This window comes from Carettochelys insculpta, chromosome 11 (assembly GCF_033958435.1).
Source record: "Carettochelys insculpta isolate YL-2023 chromosome 11, ASM3395843v1, whole genome shotgun sequence".
NCBI lineage: Eukaryota > Metazoa > Chordata > Testudines > Carettochelyidae > Carettochelys > Carettochelys insculpta.
The window spans coordinates 6,325,942-6,346,112 of NC_134147.1; the positions used below are offsets into that span (position 1 = coordinate 6,325,942).

General features: G+C 43.4%; 1 protein-coding gene across 2 annotated transcripts in view; it reads right to left on the minus strand.

Moving 5' to 3' along the window:
* The window catches only part of SFMBT1 (Scm like with four mbt domains 1), a 126,652-nt gene that overhangs the window by 45,730 nt on the left and 60,751 nt on the right, over nt 1–20,171 (minus strand). For both annotated transcript variants that reach the window (XM_075005748.1, XM_075005747.1), the window contains exons 4-7: nt 16,986–17,080; nt 7,758–7,998; nt 6,372–6,460; nt 1,268–1,514 (exon numbers count right to left, since the gene is read on the minus strand). In XM_075005748.1, the coding sequence (XP_074861849.1) occupies nt 1,268–1,514; nt 6,372–6,460; nt 7,758–7,998; nt 16,986–17,080 (672 nt within the window). The remainder of the gene's footprint in view (nt 1–1,267; nt 1,515–6,371; nt 6,461–7,757; nt 7,999–16,985; nt 17,081–20,171) is intronic.

Sequence of the window (20,171 nt, forward strand, 5' to 3'; positions counted from 1 at the left end):
CTAAATTTCTGTGCTTTTAAAAAAAAAAAAAGCGACTTCTAAAAAAAGTTAAATGCACATGCACTATTTAAATTTTAGAAATTAACGTAGGTGCCCATCACTGAGACCCTGAGCCTTTCGTGTCTCGAGTAAATTTTCTTCTGCTTTTGCAGATAAAAAGGAAAGGCCCAACACTTTTCAGTTTATACCAAAAATCTTGCTGCTTTTTGAAGTGGTGACTGAAAACAAAGGCTAATGTGATTTAGGGTGTAATTTCTAAGGTAGAGAAAGGGTATACCTTCAAAACACAAGTGTAATCAGCCTCTCCCAACTGTTGTTAAGCAAGCTACAACACACAGCAGCGTGTAATTAGTAAGAACATTAGCCCTTTGGAGGAACTGCAGCCACATACCAAAAGCAATAGAGAAGTAAAGGCACTTTGCAAAACAACAACATGTTTAGAAGCGTGCTCCCATTCAGCTAATTACTGCCCAAAGTGTGACCCTGACACTACTGGATACTTGGACAATGAATTTTCACAATCCATTTCAATTAGCTCCTCTTTCAGAATATGTATTATGACTGATCATCTTGTGTGGTTTTGTTGATGAAAGAGGCACTTATGCTGAAGTAAGAGTGGCACCATCTCCACTTTCCTGAGCTTCAGGAAGAGCCATCTACAGTGATAAATATTTGAACAGGGCACTACATGCGTAGTACACCCTAAGGATTGTGGGGGTGGAAAAAAAAAAAAAAAAAAACTGTCCAGGACAACCTACAAAGCCCTGTTGTACTGCCATTCCAGATAAAACTCTGGGCATCCTAGAGGGCTAGGAAGTCTCTATTGGAATGGCTCAATTGGAGGTGTGCTGATAAAGAGCGAGAAATGGGGACTTTCGTGCAGCACTCTGGGATCCCATGCTGCCTCCTGAGAGATGAAATACAGCATCACTTTAGTTACAAGGATTATTTTCCTACAACCAGAACCCATGGCCATAAAATAAGTGTCAAACAAACCTTCCCCCCACACTGACTGCCTAATACAAGCAAGTTAAAGGTGATAGCAGACAAAAGCATCAAGGAACAAAGTGGGTGTAATCTCGGTCATACTATTAAATGAAATGCTCATTCATGCTTTTCTGGAGTGGGAAGCTTGTTAGATCCCAGTCCCATGCAGTGTACATGCATTGATCTCAAATCCAGATTCAGAGAACGGAAGAGGGAACCGCAGTCTCAAGCTCATGATCAGTAGCTCTGCTGATAATAGATTTAAAATGTTACTTTGTACCTGCTGGAGGTTTGAGGTTGTAACCCTGTTGAGTTGCCCAGCCCATCTGATGGAGAAATGGATCCAAGTAGAACATCCACTGATCTGATTGGTCAGAACCTTCCAACCCCTCATAGCGCAACTTGAGCCTCCCACCAACATTTTCCACCACCTTCACAATCCAGGCTTCCAGGGAATCTTGGGAGTTCTGACATTCCAGTCTGGAATCTGGTGCAATGAGATCCAAGGGATTCTTTCCTCTGTGAAGCTGCAGGCCAAAATGGACAGAGCAAGAGAAAAACATAAGAAAAGCGACCCATCCAAGTGGATCAGAAGAGGCTGAGCTATGTAGATTGTGCACTGTCGCTGATATTGTGTCCTAGGCACACCTATGTATTGTGGACTATTTGTACACACAATCAAAAAGATTAGACCTCACTAGCCACAGCTGCTTGCATAAGACCTGCGGCACCTGCAGTCATAGTCATAAAATTATGCATTTTCTTTGGAAAGGCATGGGACTATTATGTTGTTCATCTGTCATAGCAGAAACATTTGACAGCTGTACATGCAGGGCTTGAAGTGGAGTATTACAGCCCACTCTTTAAAGATGTAAGGGGACAGGACAGAAAAGAAGTGAAGATACCCATGTTAAAGTGTGGCATATAAACATTGAAATGGTAAATGTATCTCTCATCTTCCAAAGTGCAATCTCACTGCTCTGCACGGCACACAGTTTTGGTTCTTGATCTTATTTTATTCAAATCAAAGTCTAGTCACAGAAAAAATGACAGTGAAATGGTTCTGAATTTGTCCCATTTAAAGCAGAGGTACACAAGATAAGGAGGGAGAATGGGCAGAAAAAAAATCTCTGTTCAGGAATAAAGAGAAGATTAACAGGGTCCATGACAGAGGAAGGAGGCATTTTGAACGTCAGACAAGGACATTCCTCAAAGCCCTTCAGAAGGAGAGCAGGCTAAGGGAAAGGACTGGGCACTCAGACAATTTTTGATGGGCTCCTTTATTTGACAGGCATTAAAGGGTGAAAGAGAATCTGAAGAGGAAGTTATTCACTTTGTGTAGTGAAGATGGTTCTTTGAGATGTGCGCTCCCATGGGTGCTCCATTCTGGGTGTTAATGTGTCCTCACACCAGTGCTCGGAGATTCTTCCGTAGCCGTAGTTTCCTGAGCCACACATGTGCAGTAACACCTCCTAGTGTTATCTGGTGTGTGTGCTGTGCAGCATCCTCTGTTCCTTCTCTATCTGACAACTAGAGCAGGATGCTCCAAAGCAGGGGGAAGAGAAGTGGCACACCCACAGGGGGAACACATCTCAAAAAAAAAAAAAAAAAAAAAAAAAGTTACTGCACAAGGTGAGTAATTTCCTCTTCTTCAAGTAGCGTCCCCGTAGGTGCTCCCCTCTGTGTGACTAGCAGGCAGTAGTTCCAGAATGGAGGTGGGTTTGGAGCTCAGTTACTACTACTACAGTAGACAACGTGGCTTGGTCCACTTCTATAGAAGACGCAATGATAGACGAGAGAGCATAATGCCAAGCAAACATGTTACTGAAAGGCCACACAGCTGCCTTGCAAATGACCATGAGGTGGACATTCTTGAGAAAGATGGTAGTGGAGGACACTGTTGACTGGGCGGTAACAGTGCCCGGCAGCTCCCTATGAGGAGTTGCATAACAGGTGTGCATACAGGTAGAAATCCACTTGGAAAGACATTGGAATGATACAGGCAGACCTTTAGACAGCTACGCAACAGACAGGAAGAGCTGGGGCTGGAGGGGATTTGTGCCACAGCTTCGTATGGTCAATGTAGAAAGTCAACGCCCAGTGGACATGCAGGGTGTGCCATGCCACATGCATAGGGCTGGAGCACAGTTTTAGGGGAAAACATTGGTATGTGGATGGATTTGTTAATGTGGACTAGACAGGGAACCTAAGGAAGAAACTGGGGATGAGGTTGAAGAGTAACTCTATCCTTGCTCAAAATCATATAGGGAGGCTCAGCCATCTGAGCAGTGAGCTACCCAACTTTCTGGGCTGAAGTGATGGCCATGAGAAATGAGACTTTGAAACTGCTACTGAGGCTGTTGGTATGGCGGGTAATGCACCTGTTTGAATGGGGGAAATCTACATGCAGAGTGTGCACAAGGTAAATCGGCAGTCCTTCATAGAATGCAGGACCTCGTTGGTAATCTCAGCAAAAAAAGGTGCTGGCAATCAAATAAGAGGTCTTCAAACCTTTACTGTAGCTCCTCTGGAAGCCTGAGGGTATAAGCCAGAATGTGCAACACATGACCACCACTGATGCTGTAACTTGAGCCACTATATCTGCAATAGGTATTGGAGAGGTAGCCATGTTAGTCTGTATCTTCGTGAACAACAAGAAGTCCTGTGGCACCTTATAGACTAACAGATATTTTGGAGCATAAGCTTTCATGGGCAAAGACCCGCTTCATCAGATGCATGAGTTTGGGGGGTGGTTTCAGAAGAGAATTTAAAAAGTGGGGTCCCAGTAAGAGGGAGGGCCAGAGCTGACAAGATCTATTCAGCAAGGTGGAAATGGCCCATTATCAGTAGTATGTATTAAAAGAGGAAAAAACAAGGCAGATCAGACAGAGGGATGTGACCCGTTCTCAGAGTCTAATGGGGAGATATTAACAGGCGGGGCAAAGAAGCTGCTTTTGTAAGGGGCCAGCCACTCCCTTGACTCCCATCTACAGTTAACGAGAATGCGTTTTACCTCTTCAGAACAAGCAGTTTCAGCATTTTGGTGCCATGAAGGAGCCACACGTAAAGAAGGAGAGGGAGGCGGCTCAGGTTCTGCCAGGAGCAGCTCAGCTGTCAGCAGGGGCAGCTCTGGCCCTGGTGAGGTGGGGGGTGGGGTTAAGTCACTGGGGATGGGTTGGGGCTTGAGTTCCACCCTTTTTTCCCCCCTCAGAAGAAAAAAGAACCCCAGGGATATCCCTTTTTTGCTGGGCTTTGTCTGGGGACAGAGGGGGGGAAGGTCGAATGAAATTTCCTAGTTTTGTTGCAGACAGCATCCACAACAAGGGGGTGCAGGTGCCCGTGTGGGTGTGTTAATAGGAATTTGGCATCCTTAGAAGCCACAAAGCACTTTTTGTCCGCCCATTTATTACTAAGGTCAAAGGATGCTGGGGTGCGTCAGAGCACTGTGGCCAGGTCCATTATAGCATTTTCCATGGGTAGTGACACCCTGGATGAGGAAGGTGGTTACACAGAGTGCAGAAACCAATATTGCTTGACAAGCACCTCCTGCATGTCCTTGTCCTGTGCCACCAGCGGAAGAAGTCTTGAAAGGCCCTAGGATCATCCACAGGAGCAGGTGACAGGCTGAGCAACACATTGCCTGTGAGAAGGAAGGGTGTGTGGTGGGGAAGCCCTTTTCCCCTTCAGAAAGGGAGCCCTCAGTGCCAAAATCCAAGGATGGTTGGCAAAGGGCCGAGACAGATGGCTGTGGTGATGGTGGGCAAGGTTCCAGTGCCAACTGGGTATGTAAGTGTGGAGACCAGGTATGCCACGAAGGCCACTGTTGCTCTGGGTGAAAACAGCAGTGGGCAACCACAGCGGTGGCAAGGGTGGATATGGCATGGTGGGCGGCACATCCTGCCATCTGGGGTGCACCGGACTGGAATGTCGTGAGGACAACATTCTTGCACACTCAGAATCACACCCCCAGGTGGCAGGGATCTGGGTGTAGGAAACGCATGACGATGCCAAGCAATGAGAAAGGCACGGGGCAGTAGGTGGCCAAGAAGAGGGTCAATACTGGGGGGACGATGCTGGATGTGGCTCATGAGTGTGCAATGCCACTCTGGATGTTTTCCTTGGTGCTGAATGCTTCGGTGCAGGGAGTACCAGGCAGTGGTCACTAGCCCAGTACTGCTGGGGCATTTTGGCAGTCTGTGCCCAGGAGTGGGGCAATGTTTCATCCCTGGATTTATGAGGTGATGCCGACTGGTGCAGAGATCGCAACTGGTGCCGTTTGTGGGCCAAGCTGGGTGCCGGCGGGTGGAGCTGTTGCCTTTGCAGGCTTAGTGTGCCCTGCTTTAGCCGTTGCTGGGCTCAGTGGAGCAGTCAGTGCCAATGCCAGTGCCGAGTGTTTGCATCTCAGCTCCAAGAGTGCTCAGCTAGGCAGTGATGGCAAAGATGGTTCTGGCAAGCTCACAGTGGCTTTGCCTTCCAGTATGGCCCATGAAGACAGAATTGGAGGCCAGGAATGGGTCAGGGACGGGTCCAGTGCCGTGGCTGGAGATTGAGAAGATGCTGGCTTGCGCTGAGAGACCAGATCCTTAGATTTTAACTGTTGGATCTTTAGCAGGTGGCTTGTCTGGGCCTGCCAGTTATAGGAACTTTTCGTGGAAAATTTTGAGCCAATTGGCTTGGTCCCTGAGGACTCTTGCTGTGAGGTTGAAGCAATGAACACGCGATTGTGTCTTGTGGCCCTCACCCAGACACTTAATACAGGACGCATGGCTATCAGAAACCAGCATGGCGCCCTTTCAGGACTCACACCACTTAAAGCCCGGGGAGCTTGGCATAGCGGTGATGAAGCAACTAAAACTAAACTTTTAAAAACACTAATGAACTAGGGAAATGAATTTGGACTAGGTAAATGTCTAAATTAACTGTAAACTAGCTAACTAACTTGCTTTGTAGAGAAACATGATGCTCTGTCTGTAGCCAAGGATGGTAGAGAAGGAAATGAGGCGCCTGAGGCAGATAGCACGAGGAGGCGTTACCGCGCATGTGCAGTGCAGGAAACTATGGCTGTGGAAGAATCGCCGAGTGTCAGCACAAGGACGCACTGACACCCAGAATGTTACCTGAAGAACCTGCAGTTACAAACACACCCAGAAAAGAATCTGACAAAACACAATATGCTACACAGACACCAGAAGGGGGACAGAACAGATTTTTCTGAAGTTCAACAACTTATAACAATATTTAATTTTAAGGAAGATGTAGAAATTATTCACTTACAAAGAGCTTTTCTTAATATACTGCTCTAAAAAGAGCATCGTAGCCCTAAAAAAGAAGATGCACTATACTTTCAAGCTGAGTTAACTCAGGCTATTTGAATAAACACTCACACCCTCTAGCAGGTTAGCAGGAGCACTGCATGCTCCTTTTAGTGTCTGTTGAAGGAATTCTTCCTGGTCAGAGATCTTGTCCTTGATACCTAAACAAAAAACAAAAGAAGGAGATTACTTCTGTGGCCATGTAAAGGCTACTTAAAAGGAACAAGTCATTTGAATGCCCTTGTGACATTTACTTCTGTAGGGTATATTTGATATCCCACTGTAAATAAGAACTTGCTTATGTAATGTAATGTACCCAACGTAAATAACCAACATGCTCCTACAACAGAGTATCACTTTACCTCATGACAAGCAAGGTTACACATTAGTGCTCTTTCAGATAGGGTCAACTTACAACTTTTCTTCGTTTCAAAACAAGCGTACAAAGCCTTCAGATAACAGACATGAGGTGATGACCATCAGCAAGTCTCAAGTTTTAAATAATATCTATCATACTTTGTTAAATAACTGAACCCTCTTTCATCCGCATTGACATGTGAGCTCCAACCACTCTGATAAACAGGTTTCAGAGGAAGCTAGTATGGAGAACTGCTCTTGGGCCATCAGGTCTGAGCAGCTGCCCAGAAATGATGCAAGGCAGCTAACATAAGCCTCTCTTGGGGAATGGCCTACCATCCATTCCATTCCATCGGCAGGAACCGTGTGAGAACCAAGAGCACAACCCCAACAGCATCTTCATGTTAGTTTCGGGTTGTTTTCCTTCCAGACTCTGGCAATAGACATCAATGGGAGTACCATACGGATATGCAGTAATGAGGGGAAAAGAAATGTTCAGAAAGAAGACAGATGTTCTATGTACAGAAGGCCTGTGCTGAAGTGGTCAGACAGACACTGTTACACTTACCTACCTTACTGGCTCTCCTTGTAAGACAATGATTGTGCAGATCAAAATTAACCTGGGATCATATTTTGCTTTTAGTACATTATGGCCCATGGTTTTTGGAAAGACAATTACAGGCACAAAGCACACAGTCATATATACAGCAGCTTCTATGCAAACACAAGTAGGTTTATGGGGGAAAAAAGAAAAAAAAAAAAACCACGCACCTTGTTGGCAAATGCCTAAAAACTAGCAAAACCAAAACAAACAATGTGGGGTGAGAATGATTACTGAATACTTAAAACATATTTGAGGACGGTCTAATTTGGGTCCCAGCTACTGTTGCACCTGAGATGAAAAGAGGATCCCCTTAAACTGCAAGTACACGGAACTTTTTGAAATGAAGTGGACAGTCAAATTAGCTCTACAGTTTTATAGCAAGTGCAAACTGCTCTCCTAGCAGTTACTACAAGCCTATTGCCATCTGTTACGAAGGACCAAAGCATACATCAAAAATAAAATTCAACACTTCCTCAATTTCCATGGAGAGTTGTTACCTTCAGGCACTTTGAGAATCTTTTTGTTCTGCTCACACCAACCAACTGGGTGTAAGTCAGCTGTCATGATGTCACACCAGAAGTCTGCCTTGCGGTCTTCCCCATAGCCATCGTAGCGTAATAAGAGCAACTGCCCACAGGTAGTGATGATCGTGGCTACCCAGTAGGTGTTGTGGTCAGGCTTGACAGCAACCTCTAGCTTCATACCAGGTGCAAAGCCATTCTGCAAACTAGTGTCCACCTGAAAAAAAAGCAAAAACCACCACAGTTCAAAGGCTGATACAAATAATAGAGCAAGGGAGGTAAGTACACTCTTTTCTGATTTGGGTAGCAGCAGTATCCTGCCAAAGCTCACAACTGTCACCTCCAAAAATGCCAGTCCGCCTTCTCAGGAAAATATTTGGAGCATCTAAATAATTCAACACGACCACATTTTAAAGGGAGTGAGGAGATATTTTTTATCATTAATTAAAATAAAACCTGCTCGTTCCAGTACATCATCTGTTAGCCATGAGCTCAGTAGGTCACCCCGGGCAATCAGGCCAGTTGATGCTAAAAGTAAGATATTTCAGCACACTCTCTGACCCCTGGTGTAAAAGAATATCATTTGCATTATTCCTCATTATTTTGAATTCTCCCACTTGGCACCTCTCCATCCTATTTTCTCGAACCTCTTTGGATCAAGCCCTCTTAAAAGCGTAAATCAATGCTTTGTACTGAAACGCCACTCCATGGGCTGATTCTTATTTGTCAAACGAGGTCTAACTCAGCTACACAGCAAACTCTAGGCTTAAATGCTTTTCCTGAGGCTAAGTCCTAGTCAGCATACTCTTCTGTTCCTTCACTAAGCAGATGGCGTCTCCTCTGGTCACACTTCTTCCAAATTTTATTCTTTTCATGTTTTGTTCACCTTGGATGACACCTGTTCTCTTTGTTCTGTCCTTTACCATAGGCCGTGCACCCCATTACTACCGTGAATACCTTAGAGAGTGGGTTGATTTTACCACTTCACCCCAGTAACGTCCACATAAAGCGCGAGATTGACTTGCAGAATTTGAAGAACATTAAGAGCCATGAGGAACCTCATATTCCCAATTTTAATTCAAAACTTACTATTCAAGCTCCTTTCCTCAGCTGAATTTGAGTTAATTGGTACATGGCTGATCCCAAAGTCCTATTTTTCTTTAACTTCTAGAAACACTTTGCCATGAGTTAGACACAGGTTATTGACTGAATTTTTTGTTGTGGTTGTGACAGTAAACTCTTTCCTGTCCGGCAGCCCTGAGACTCTGAGGTTTCCACATATTCAAATAGTTTGGATAATAATGCATAACACTAAAGAAAAACAAGATTAGATATTCAGATACAAATAAATACAGCAAATACAGTGTACAATAGTACTACATTTTTGTTTGTATTTACTTTCACTATACTGTGTATTTATGGGAAACGTAACTAAAGCTTACTTACAGTTAAAATGCAGGTTATTTGAGAGCTCCAGATGACAGAATGCCAGACTGTCAATACAGTAAACTCTTTCCTGTCAACTTTGTTACTCACTGGTATGTAATTACTAGGACCATTAGAGCCACTTAAGCACAAGTTTATTATACACAGAAACGTCAGGAACAGCAAAAGAAAACCAAGGTATATGTTTATAGATGCTTATTATTATGTGCTTTTTTAACTCTTGTTCTTTATTTTTGGAGTTCCTATTTGACATTCAGAATCCTTAAGGTAAAGAGTCACTTAAAACTAGCCTATTTAAAATAAAAAATTAAAATTAAAGATATTTTACCCTCTAAATCTTAAGAAAGCCACAAGCACTCTTCTCTCTTGCAGTTGTACTGCACAGCCCCTGAAAGAGGCAAAGTGACTCTGCATTTTCAAGACAGTTAAGTGGAATTCCCTTCACTCAGCATTACTTAGATAATCACATTTAATTAGAACTTGTTTTACTGACTGAAGTAGCTGCCTGTGAAAGGACTGTAATGCCACTGTCTCATGCAACTGCAACAGAGGATCTATTGGAGCGACAGAGGAGAGGGCCCTCTTCTGGTACAGAAACAACTCTAATAAAATTACATTTTGTAGATAAAAATGTGCGATTTGTTTGTGCTTGAAAACGGATGGAATTCTGATGGGTGAGACACCCTGCAGAACAGCTCTGAAAATCTGGTAAAATTTCAAGCACTGAATTTAGAGAAGGGAAACACCTAGCTTGTTATCAGGTTCTGCAAGGATAGGAATGAGTTGCCTGACCAAGGATACATCTCGTTATTGTGGCCTCACTATGACCAAGTACCTCATTAGTATAATTGCACTAGTTGCTCTACTGATACAGAAAAGACCCTCCTTTTCCCTAAGACAACACGGGGGCAAAGAACCCACAAGATGCAATGAACATAACAGGAGGAAGGAAAAGGAGCCATGGGGAGCCGGATCCAGGCCAGCAGTGCCAGTGCGCTCCTGGGTCCCCACACTGTGAGTCAGGCAGCAGCCACACTGCTCAGGCGCCTGGCTCCCAACTCCCTGCTGCTCGGGGGAGCTGGATCCCATGTGGCATGGCTGCTGTCTTGCTCCCAGCTCTCCCCAGCTTGGGGAAGCTAGGAGCTGCTGCTGCCCCCTGCAGCGAGGGAGCACCTCTCCCCAGCAATGTGGCAGCCCCCATGGGGCAGCCACCACCTAAATGGTATAGGGTGGCCATCTGTCCCATTTTGGCCAGGACACTAGCTCATCCCCCTGTCCTGTATTTGGCCTAGGGCGGTCTGGTTACCCTACTGAAAGCATGTAATTTAAATAACCTGTCTTACTTCTCCCATTACTTGCTATTCAATTTTACGAAAAGAGGAAGCAAATTGCTTCCAGGTTCTTAGTCAACTTAATGTTGTGATTAGAACAACATTTTGCAAGTAGCCCAAGGAGTTATTCCAGGGGCCACAGACTAGATCAAAGGTTCCCCAACTGTACATATTCTACTGGTAATAGTGTACTTCCACAAAAAGCTTAATCACTGAGCTGATTCCCTTGTTCCTAGCTGCAAATAAGTCATTCATGGATTCATCTATTAAGGCTAAAAAGGGACCATTATGATCATCTAAGCTTGACCTCCTGCATTATACTGACTTGGAATTTCAAAAAGTGGTCTGATGGGTATTAACACCGTAACAGAAACTACACCTTATTTCTAGGCTGAATTATGCTAGCTTAATTTTCCAGCTATTACATCTTGTAACAGTAGAAGGCTCCTTTATCTACAAGACAAAGGTGTAACAAGTTACACCATATGTAAGTATTTACAGGCTAATGAAGTCCCTTCATAACGTTCCTTGTTACCTAAAATAGATTTAGCTTCTCAATTTCACAGTTAAACAGGTTTCCCAACATCAGATTGTTCTCATGGCTCTCTTCTGAGCTCTCTAATTTACCAACATCCTTTTTAAAGTCTTTACACTAGAACCTGACAGTCTTACTAATACCATATGACTCTTATTGACAGGCTTCCCTTGTACATCCATGTCTTTGCTATCTTCATCTGAGGAAGTGGGTCTTACCCATAAAACATCATGGCCCAATAGATGTCTTAGTCACCAAACAGACAGAGGACCTATATTTCTGGCCCTTCATTTTCATTTAATAAATTCTTTTACTTGATTTCTGTGGAATTTGTCAGTGACTATTACCACAAAAACAAGTGAAAATCAGTGCAAAAAATCTATTAATGCTTCTTTGGAGTAAATATTAGGGCTTATTTTAGTGGGCAGAAGGATGGAGAAAAAGTACCCAGTATATTAACGCTTTGAATTCCATTCAGAAATGCAATCTGCTGCAAAACTGAAACAGACCTAAAAATGCCATACCACCTCTGAGTATAAGAAGTATAAGAAAACAATTTCTCTCTAATCCCCAAACAATTATTTTTCCATGTGAATAAATAAATTTACTGTTGCAGACTTAGAACTACTAGCCAAAAATATTTACATTATTAATTGGACCACAACATCTGCAATGCATACATTTAACTTCATCCTTTTCTGTGGTGGTTTTTAAAAATCTTTGAATAGCTCCTTGCATTTCTTCCCATGTTAGCATGTCAGATCTTTAAACAGTATTCTGCTAACAGCTTGAAACACGCTTGTGGCCACAGTGAGATTCATCAGCATGTTCAGATGCACATACGCACTTCAGAGACTGTGTGTAAGCCTGTTTGTTTATTGTGTGTCATCTAAATTAAAACTTTGTCTACATTCGCAAGTTTTGTTGAGGAGAAGTGCCTACTGCTGCTAAAGCCACACAAGAACGCTCACTCTGCTATGTGACTTTTGTAGGGAAAAACTGCCATTTTTGTACCAAAAAACTTCTAGCACCATAAAAGGAACTTTTCTCTTTTCCCCACCATGTCAACCAATATGCAGTATAGATACTTCAACGCATTTGGTCACTGATTCTGGCCTCCAGGAAGTGGCCCACAATTCCCCATCAGCCACTCTGAGCAGTAGTTTGAACTCTACTGTCCTACAGCCAGGTGACCAGCTACCCACCCTGCCCCTTTGAAAGTCCCCCAAAGTTTAAATCTCATTTCCTGCTAGCTGGAGGAGTGGAGCATGCTTTCGTATGTCTTAGAAGAGCAAGAGTACGATGAAGCAGCTAAAGAACCTGAACCACCAAAAAAGAAAGATGGCATGGTGGCATCTGACTTGGATGATAAAAATGAACATGCATTGGTCTGCAATACTTTGGATCATTACTGAGTGCAACCTACCATCAGCATGAATGCACATCCTCTAGAATGGTGGCTGAAATAGGAAGGGACATATGACTCATTAGCACATCTGGCATGTAAATCTCTCATGATGCCAGCTACAACAGTGCCACGTGAATTCCTGTTCTCACTTTCACGTGACACCTAAACAAGCAGCATTATCCCCTCAACTGTAAACCAAGTTGCTTGCCTGAGCAATTGGCTGAACAAAGAGGTAGACTGAGTGGATCTCTAGGTGCTAAAGTTTTATACTGTTTAACTTCTTAAATGCAGTTTTTGGTTTTTTAATTCTACATTTGTAAGTTGAATTTTCATGACAAAGAGATGCAGTACAGGTTGAACCTCTCTAACTTGGAACTCTCATCCGGCAAACTCCAATGTGGCATGATTTTAGTTAGCTGGATGACCACTTATGGGTGTGGCCAAGTTTCCTGTCATCCCATAAAGTTATTTTATAGCTGCCAGTCCTGGTTCTCAGTGTTCTGTGCTGTTATTTAGTTGTAATTTACCCTTATGTGTATTCAAGAGCCCAGTAAGCAGTGGAAGTGTTGATAATGGGCTAGAAAATATTGATCTCCCATAGTCTGGCCAATTCTCCCATTTGGCACTGGTCAGCTCCCAAAAGTGCCAGATGAGAGAGGTTCACCCTGTTCAGTACTTGTCCTGAGGAAGTGAAAAATACTGTTTATTTACAGTGCAAATATTTGTATTCAAAAATGAGAGTGATCACTATATATCTTGTATTGTGCTGTAATAATCAATATTTGAAATTGTAGAAAACATCAAAAATGTTTAAATAAATGGTATTCTATTATTGTTTAATGGAATCATAAAAATCACACAATTAACAGCTCCTAGTAGACAGCCCCTACTTTATAAATAAATAATTTATCCTGATGAATTAGGGCTCCCAGAAAGTGCATTTCACTCGACTCGTGATATTTCTAACAGAGTGAAAAACTAAGTCTGAAGACAGAGATTTGATCTTATCAGATTTTGAAGTTCAGAGGACCATTTACACTAGAACCTCAGAACTAGGAACACCAGAGTTGTGAATTGACCCCATCAACCACTTTGCTTAGTTGGAAATGAAAGTATGCAAGCATGTAGCTTCAGAAACACAAAAAAAGCAAGCAGCATGTGAAGTGCAATACAGTGTTAAAAGTAAAACTATTAAAAAAAGGAAAGTTTAAAAATTTGATGAAATATGGAAATTTTTACATCCTTGTTTCATTTACATTACGATGGCTAAGAGCAGCATTTTCTTCTGCATAGTAAAGTTTCTAAGCTGTATTATAGTCAATCTGTAATGGGAAAGGGAAGGCTCATGAGGTCACAGAAAATCCTTAAATATTTTGGGGGGAAGTTTACAGAGGATCATCTTCACAAATCTGTTTCAGCATGAAGGGAGGAAATGAGTCTTGAAGGGTTAGCAACTTCAATTCTTTATCCAAATGTATTTGAAGCAGCTCCATCAATCCTCAAAAACTGATTTTGATGCTTTTCAGAACCACAACTACTTACTCAAAAATGAATTTCTACTATTAAAAATGACTAATGTTCTAAAAATTCATGTGCAAAGCTCCTTTTTCTACCTGAATTTCAATCAGGGCAATGATTCCAGGTTTCAGGTAGACACTTCCACAGGCAGCCTCAGGCAGGAATTACCTGCAGCTCCCACTGAAGTCAGCTGGGAGATGGAAGTACTCTGCACTTCTGGAAAGCAGACCAGTTCAGCACTTAATTTTAAACCACCTGGTTTGAAAATTTTTGGTGGCTGGATACACATTTGGATGCACCCACACACATTGTTGCCTCTTGAGGTGATTTGTAGATTCATATGTTCAAATTTTAACAAACTTTAATACAAAAAAAGTGTTAAATTTACCAGTCACATACTACCTACAAATGTATAAAACTGATGAGAAAAACACTTATTTGGTGAAAAAAGATTCTGAAAATTAATCATTATGAAGATCTGACAGCTTTAAAAGACAGAGCCAGAGTCCTACATGTTTAAATTGTCAACTTACAGAAGACAATTACAGCATTTTTTTAATCTCTCTTCTCCTAAGCTTCACGTACCCAGGTAATAGAGCTCTGAAGAAGGTGTGGGGAGAGGGAGGTAGTTGTTCCAATTATTTGAGTATTTAACACTTATTTGTAAAACACCCACGAGAAAAATATTTATGTGGGGCTGAAGTGTTTTTTTAAATGCACAAGAAAGCGAAAGATCCACTCTAGACAGTAGTGTTAGAAGTTCATTAACAGCTGTAAAGAAAGCAAATTCACAGAAATACCATACCAACAAGATCTGAATTCAGCTGTAATACAAGTTGTTTAAGAGAGCCTGGTTAAGCATGTCTGGAGTTAGCTTACATGACAAGGTTACTTAGATCAATTAATAAGACATTTTTGGCCACAAGAGGGCACTCTTGTTTACAATAATGAAATGGGAAGTAGAATTAAAAAAAAGGCATTTCAGGCCCTGTGTACTCAAGGAGTGTTTTGCAAATAACGTGTTCATAGTGATGGTGCAATTTATGCCAATAAAACTGTGCTTTCCCCCATATAGCTTACAGCAAAAGCTTGGTTATTTGGCATTCAGGTAGCCAGTACATTGGGTTAACCGGCATGCCTGGCTGGGACTGGCTGCGGTAGAGCCAGCAACGCTCGCCAGTTTCCTGTCTCTTGTGAGTGGTGGGCAGCCCAGAGCCAGGCTCTGGGCTACTGGACGCTCACTGGAGAGGGGAACTGACCAGCACTGCTCCTATCGGGATTTTCCCAGCTCTCATCAGGGGAGTCAGGCTCTCAGCTGCCACCACAGACAGGAGCGTGGAAAATGACCAGCCCAGCAGCGCTGGTCAGTTTCCCTGCTCCTGCAAGTGGTGGGGAGCTGGTGCCTAGGTCCTGGCTGCTGGCCACTCATGGGAGCCAGGAACTGACCAGTGCTGCTGCACTGGTCACTTTCCTGGCTCCCCTGAGTGGTGTGCAGCCTGGAACCAGGTCCAGGTGCCAGCTCCCCGCTGTTCAGAGTTGCATTAACAAGAGAGTTGCACAACTTAAGTGTGTGTATCTCGGGGTTCTATTGTACTGGAAAAAGGACAGTTTTGCTAGTACAAGTTGAACCTCTCTAGTCTACCATCCTTGGGATCTGATCAGTGCTGAACCAGAGAGTTTGCCAAACCAAAGAAGGTCAATATTCTTCATCATCATCAACCATGGTGGCTGATGCCTCTCTCATTTCCTCCCATCTTTCTCTGTCCAGTGTGGAATGGCTTAATTTCTGTAGACTAGCTCCACACCAGTCTCCCTCTCCTATTTGAGTCATCCATGATGATGAATACCAGGGTCTTGATTTTTTGTTCATTCTGCAAATATGCCCTGATAACTGTAACTTCAGTTGTATAACCTTCTGTAGTAAGGTCAATATTGTCTAGCAGAAATATCAACAGTGCCACTGCTTACTGTGTTCTTAGAAGACATTTAGGGGTAAATTACAGCTAAATAACAGCCCAGAACAGCAAGGACTGTGCAAAATTAATGAAGCGGTGGAAACTTGGATTTCCAGCTAACTAAAATCATGCTGGTTGCTAGACCAGAGTGTTCAGGACTAGAGAGGTTCAACCTGTATAACTGTAGTTCCACCACAGGCTTTTGTCAGCTCAGCTCAGCTCAAACACCCATATGCTAGCAGAATTTTCTATCATAACAATGGCCTTAATAAAATGTTGCAAGCATATGAACTCAAAATGCCCAACTATAATGAAGTTGCTATATTTACAGACTGAGCCCTACACTGACTTTTGACATCAGAGATCACCCAGTTAAACTATTGAAACCCATAACAAAAGATCAAATAGAAGGGACATACCTCAGAAGCATTAAATGCCCTATCCCAAGCCCTCTGGCCCAAAAGACTCTTACTGTCATTGCAAAAGTTTTTAGGAAGCATCATGTAATTCCAGTAATATTTTCTGCCTACTCCTTTGTAGTCCATCACAAAATCTTCCCCTTTAGAGCACATCTGGCCAGTTTCAAATACTTTGCATCCCAAGCTCTGCAGAGCCAACTTTCCATCACGCAGCTCCCTTGGACCAAGTCCTCACAGCAAAAGACAGTTCACTGGCACACTTCAGAGGGGAATAAAGAGACCGAGCAGATCACATTATCACAGAAGGTGCTCAGACCCAGAGTTAATACGGAGGCACTCAGGAGACTCCAGCTCATTCCATTATTAATGCTAACTAGAGATGAGGTCACTTCTTGATAGCCAAGGAGAAAGGAAAATCCATAGGCCAGAGGCGAGCGAGGGGGCAGCGCAGAGGGGAAAGCATTCCCTGCTATTCTCAAATGTATGTGATCAACAGTTCTTCCATTAGCAAGAGAGCGTTTCAGAAACCATGAACCTTCAGGACACTGGGAAGTCAAAGAAGAAAGTAACTGAGAAACAAGAGAGCTCTTACGTGTTTAAAAGATCCATGGGGGGCTGCAGTTGCTCCAGTGTCTTCTAGATACTCATCCCAATTGAATTCTGCTTCTTCCACACCAGACCCAGCATCTAGCATAAAAAACAAACAAAAAACAAATCTCAATCTAGTATCTGACACAGATGTAGTACTTCTTGGGGAGAGTCTGTCACTGGATTTACTGCTTTAACCACCAAACTAAAACATTTTTGGTTTCTATTCATCTGCCTTTTAAATACAATTTCTAGTGTGAATGTATTAGTGGGAAGCTCAAATGACAAATGAAAAGTAACCTGTAAATTGTATGGGAATCACTAGCAACAGGGGTGGATTTCTAAAGGGACTGATTTAAAAAACTATTTCATTACCTAATAAAATTATCGATCTAGCAATTTTCTAGGCAAGCGTATAGCAGGTACTAATGGGGAAATTAAAGGGATTCTAAAACAAGCTTAACTTTTGTATCACAAAACACTGAGGGGCTGCAGTAGGCACTCTTCAACAGGACTTTACAAAGCAGCTGATGAAGTGCTTCAATGAAATCTGATTTGGCAGAGATTCATTCATGGGCTGTGATATGAGCACTGTCAGATGGGCTGAATACTATCCAAAGTATAATACAGGAGCCACCAGATAAAACAAAGTGTGAAATGCTCCAGGGATCAGTGTCATGTCTGATTTTTTTTTTTTAAACAAAATCTTTATCAGAGATTGGGAATTTCGGTAAAAAAAAAAAAAAAAAGGACATCATCGTTTATCAACATTAGCAAAGACAACTGGTATTCAAATGGATTTAAAAATTAAAATGGAAGTTGGCAAATAAAAAATGGCAATCACTCAATTTTCCTTTAATTAATGGGACTATTTAGGCCAGCTGTAGTTAATGTTGAGAACATAAAGGAGCCTCACTGTAAAAAAGCCTGGAGAAACATGGATATTATTTAAACAGTTACATTTACATCTGAAACGACAGTGATTGCTGCTTTCAAACTATTATGCATTTCTAAAGAACTAACACCAGTTTGCAGACAGCTAAACCAGCTCAGAGTTTTCCAAAAGCCCTCTCCACAGGTAATTTGATTCTGGGGTACATGCACATGTGCCTGGATGGCTATAGGTTATTCCTATGGGACATTAGCAAAGTAGTACTTCGGTACCTCAGAGCATCCTGATCAGGTGCTGCCTGGTTGGACTGTTGATCCACCCGAGCAACCCTAGCTCAGCTGTCTAAACAATTCTAGGGCATATGAGCAGACATAGAAGGGTTCAGTGTACGGTACATGGATCTGGACTCCAGCTCAGCTGCTGCAGTAGTAGTAGAAGTAGTATGGAAAGAAGTACAGTTTGCAAACTAAGGCCACTTTTACTGACAGGGGCTACGTCTACACGTGAAGCCAACATCGAAATAGGCTATTTCGATGAATAACGTCTACACGTCCTCCAGGGCTAGCAACGTCGATGTTCAACTTCAACGTTGCGCGGCACCACATCGAAATAGGTGCTGCGAGGGTACGTCTACACGCCAAAGTAGCACACATCGAAATAAGGGTGCCAGGCACAGCTGCAGACAGGGTCACAGGGCGGACTCAACAGCAAGCCGCTCCCTTAAAGGGCCCCTCCCAGACACAGTTGCACTAAACACCACAAGATCCACAGAGCCGACAACTGGTTGCAGACCCTGTGCCTGCAGCATGGATCCCCAGCTGCTGCAGCAGCAGCCAGAAGCCCTGGGCTAAGGGCTGCTGCCCACAGTGACCATAGAGCCCCGCAGGGGCTGGAGAGAGAGCATCTCTCAACCCCCCAGCTGACGGCTGCCATGGAGGACCCGGCAATTTCGATGTTGCGGGACGCGGATCGTCTACACGGTCCCTACTTCGACGTTGAACGTCGAAGTAGGGCGCTATTCCGATCCCCTCATGAGGTTAGCGACTTCGACGTCTCGCCGCCTAACGTCGAAGTTAACTTCGAAATAGCGCCCGACGCGTGTAGCCGCGACGGGCGCTATTTCGAAGTTAGTGCCGCTACTTCGAAGTAGCGTGCACGTGTAGACACAGCTAGGGACTTCAAATTCACAGAGCTAATCTGGCTCAGTTCTCCTGAGTGTAGACAATCCCTTAAGTGAAAGTGTCCTTCACTTTGGACCATTTGCTATATCTCAGGGACACAAGGGCCGTGTCTACACTAGCCCCAAACTTCCAAATGGCCACGCAAATGGCCATTTCGAAGTTTACTAACGACGAAGCGCTGAAATACATATTCAGCTCCTCATTAACATGCAGGCGGTCGCGGCACTTCGAAATTGACACGGCACGCCGCCACGCGGCTCGTCCTGACAGGGCTCCTTTTTGAAAGGACCCTGCCTACTTTGAAGTCCCCTTATTCCTACCTGCTCATAGGAATAAGGGGACTTCGAAGTAGGCAGGGTCCTTTTGAAAAGGAGCCCCGTTGGGACGAGCCGCGTCAATTTCAAAGTGCCGCGGCCACCTGCATGCTAATAAGGCGCTGAATATGTATTTCAGCGCTTCATTAGTAAACTTCGAAATGGCCATTTGCATGGCCATTTGGAAGTTTGGGGCTAGAGTAGACATAGCCAAGGTGGGCAAGGCAATATCTTGTACTGGAGCAACATCTGAGATAAGCTTACGCAGACCTGACCTGAACATCTGGGTACGCTCAACGGTTTCTCTTTCACCAAGAAAAGTAAAGTATTACCTCACCCACCACATCCTTCCAACATCCTGGGACTCGCACAGCTACAATACTGCATACAATAATGGCACGCCTCATGCAAGGGACAATCTGGGGTATTTTGTCTGGGTATTGGCTGTTCACATCAAAGGAGAGTTTACACTGATGCAGGCACTTAGAATGTGGTGCAGAATTCTAGATGCACCCAGCCTGTAATGTCAAGTTATAGAGTATTCAGAAGGTAGCAAGAGAAGACTGATGTGAATGTTGATTGAGCAAAGTGTCCCAGGAGAGCAAACAGAGGGAGAAACAGCAAGGAAATTCCTCTCTCCCCTTGGTGTTGACACTTGAAAGGAATTCAGGTTGGTTTCAACCTTTTAGGTTTGATGCACCGTACAAAATGAGTCCCAGGGAACACTGCCTCATCATGAAGTCTGTTTGACAGTATTGGAACAACATCTTCAGAGAAAAAAATCCCATTGCTAAGGGCCTTCT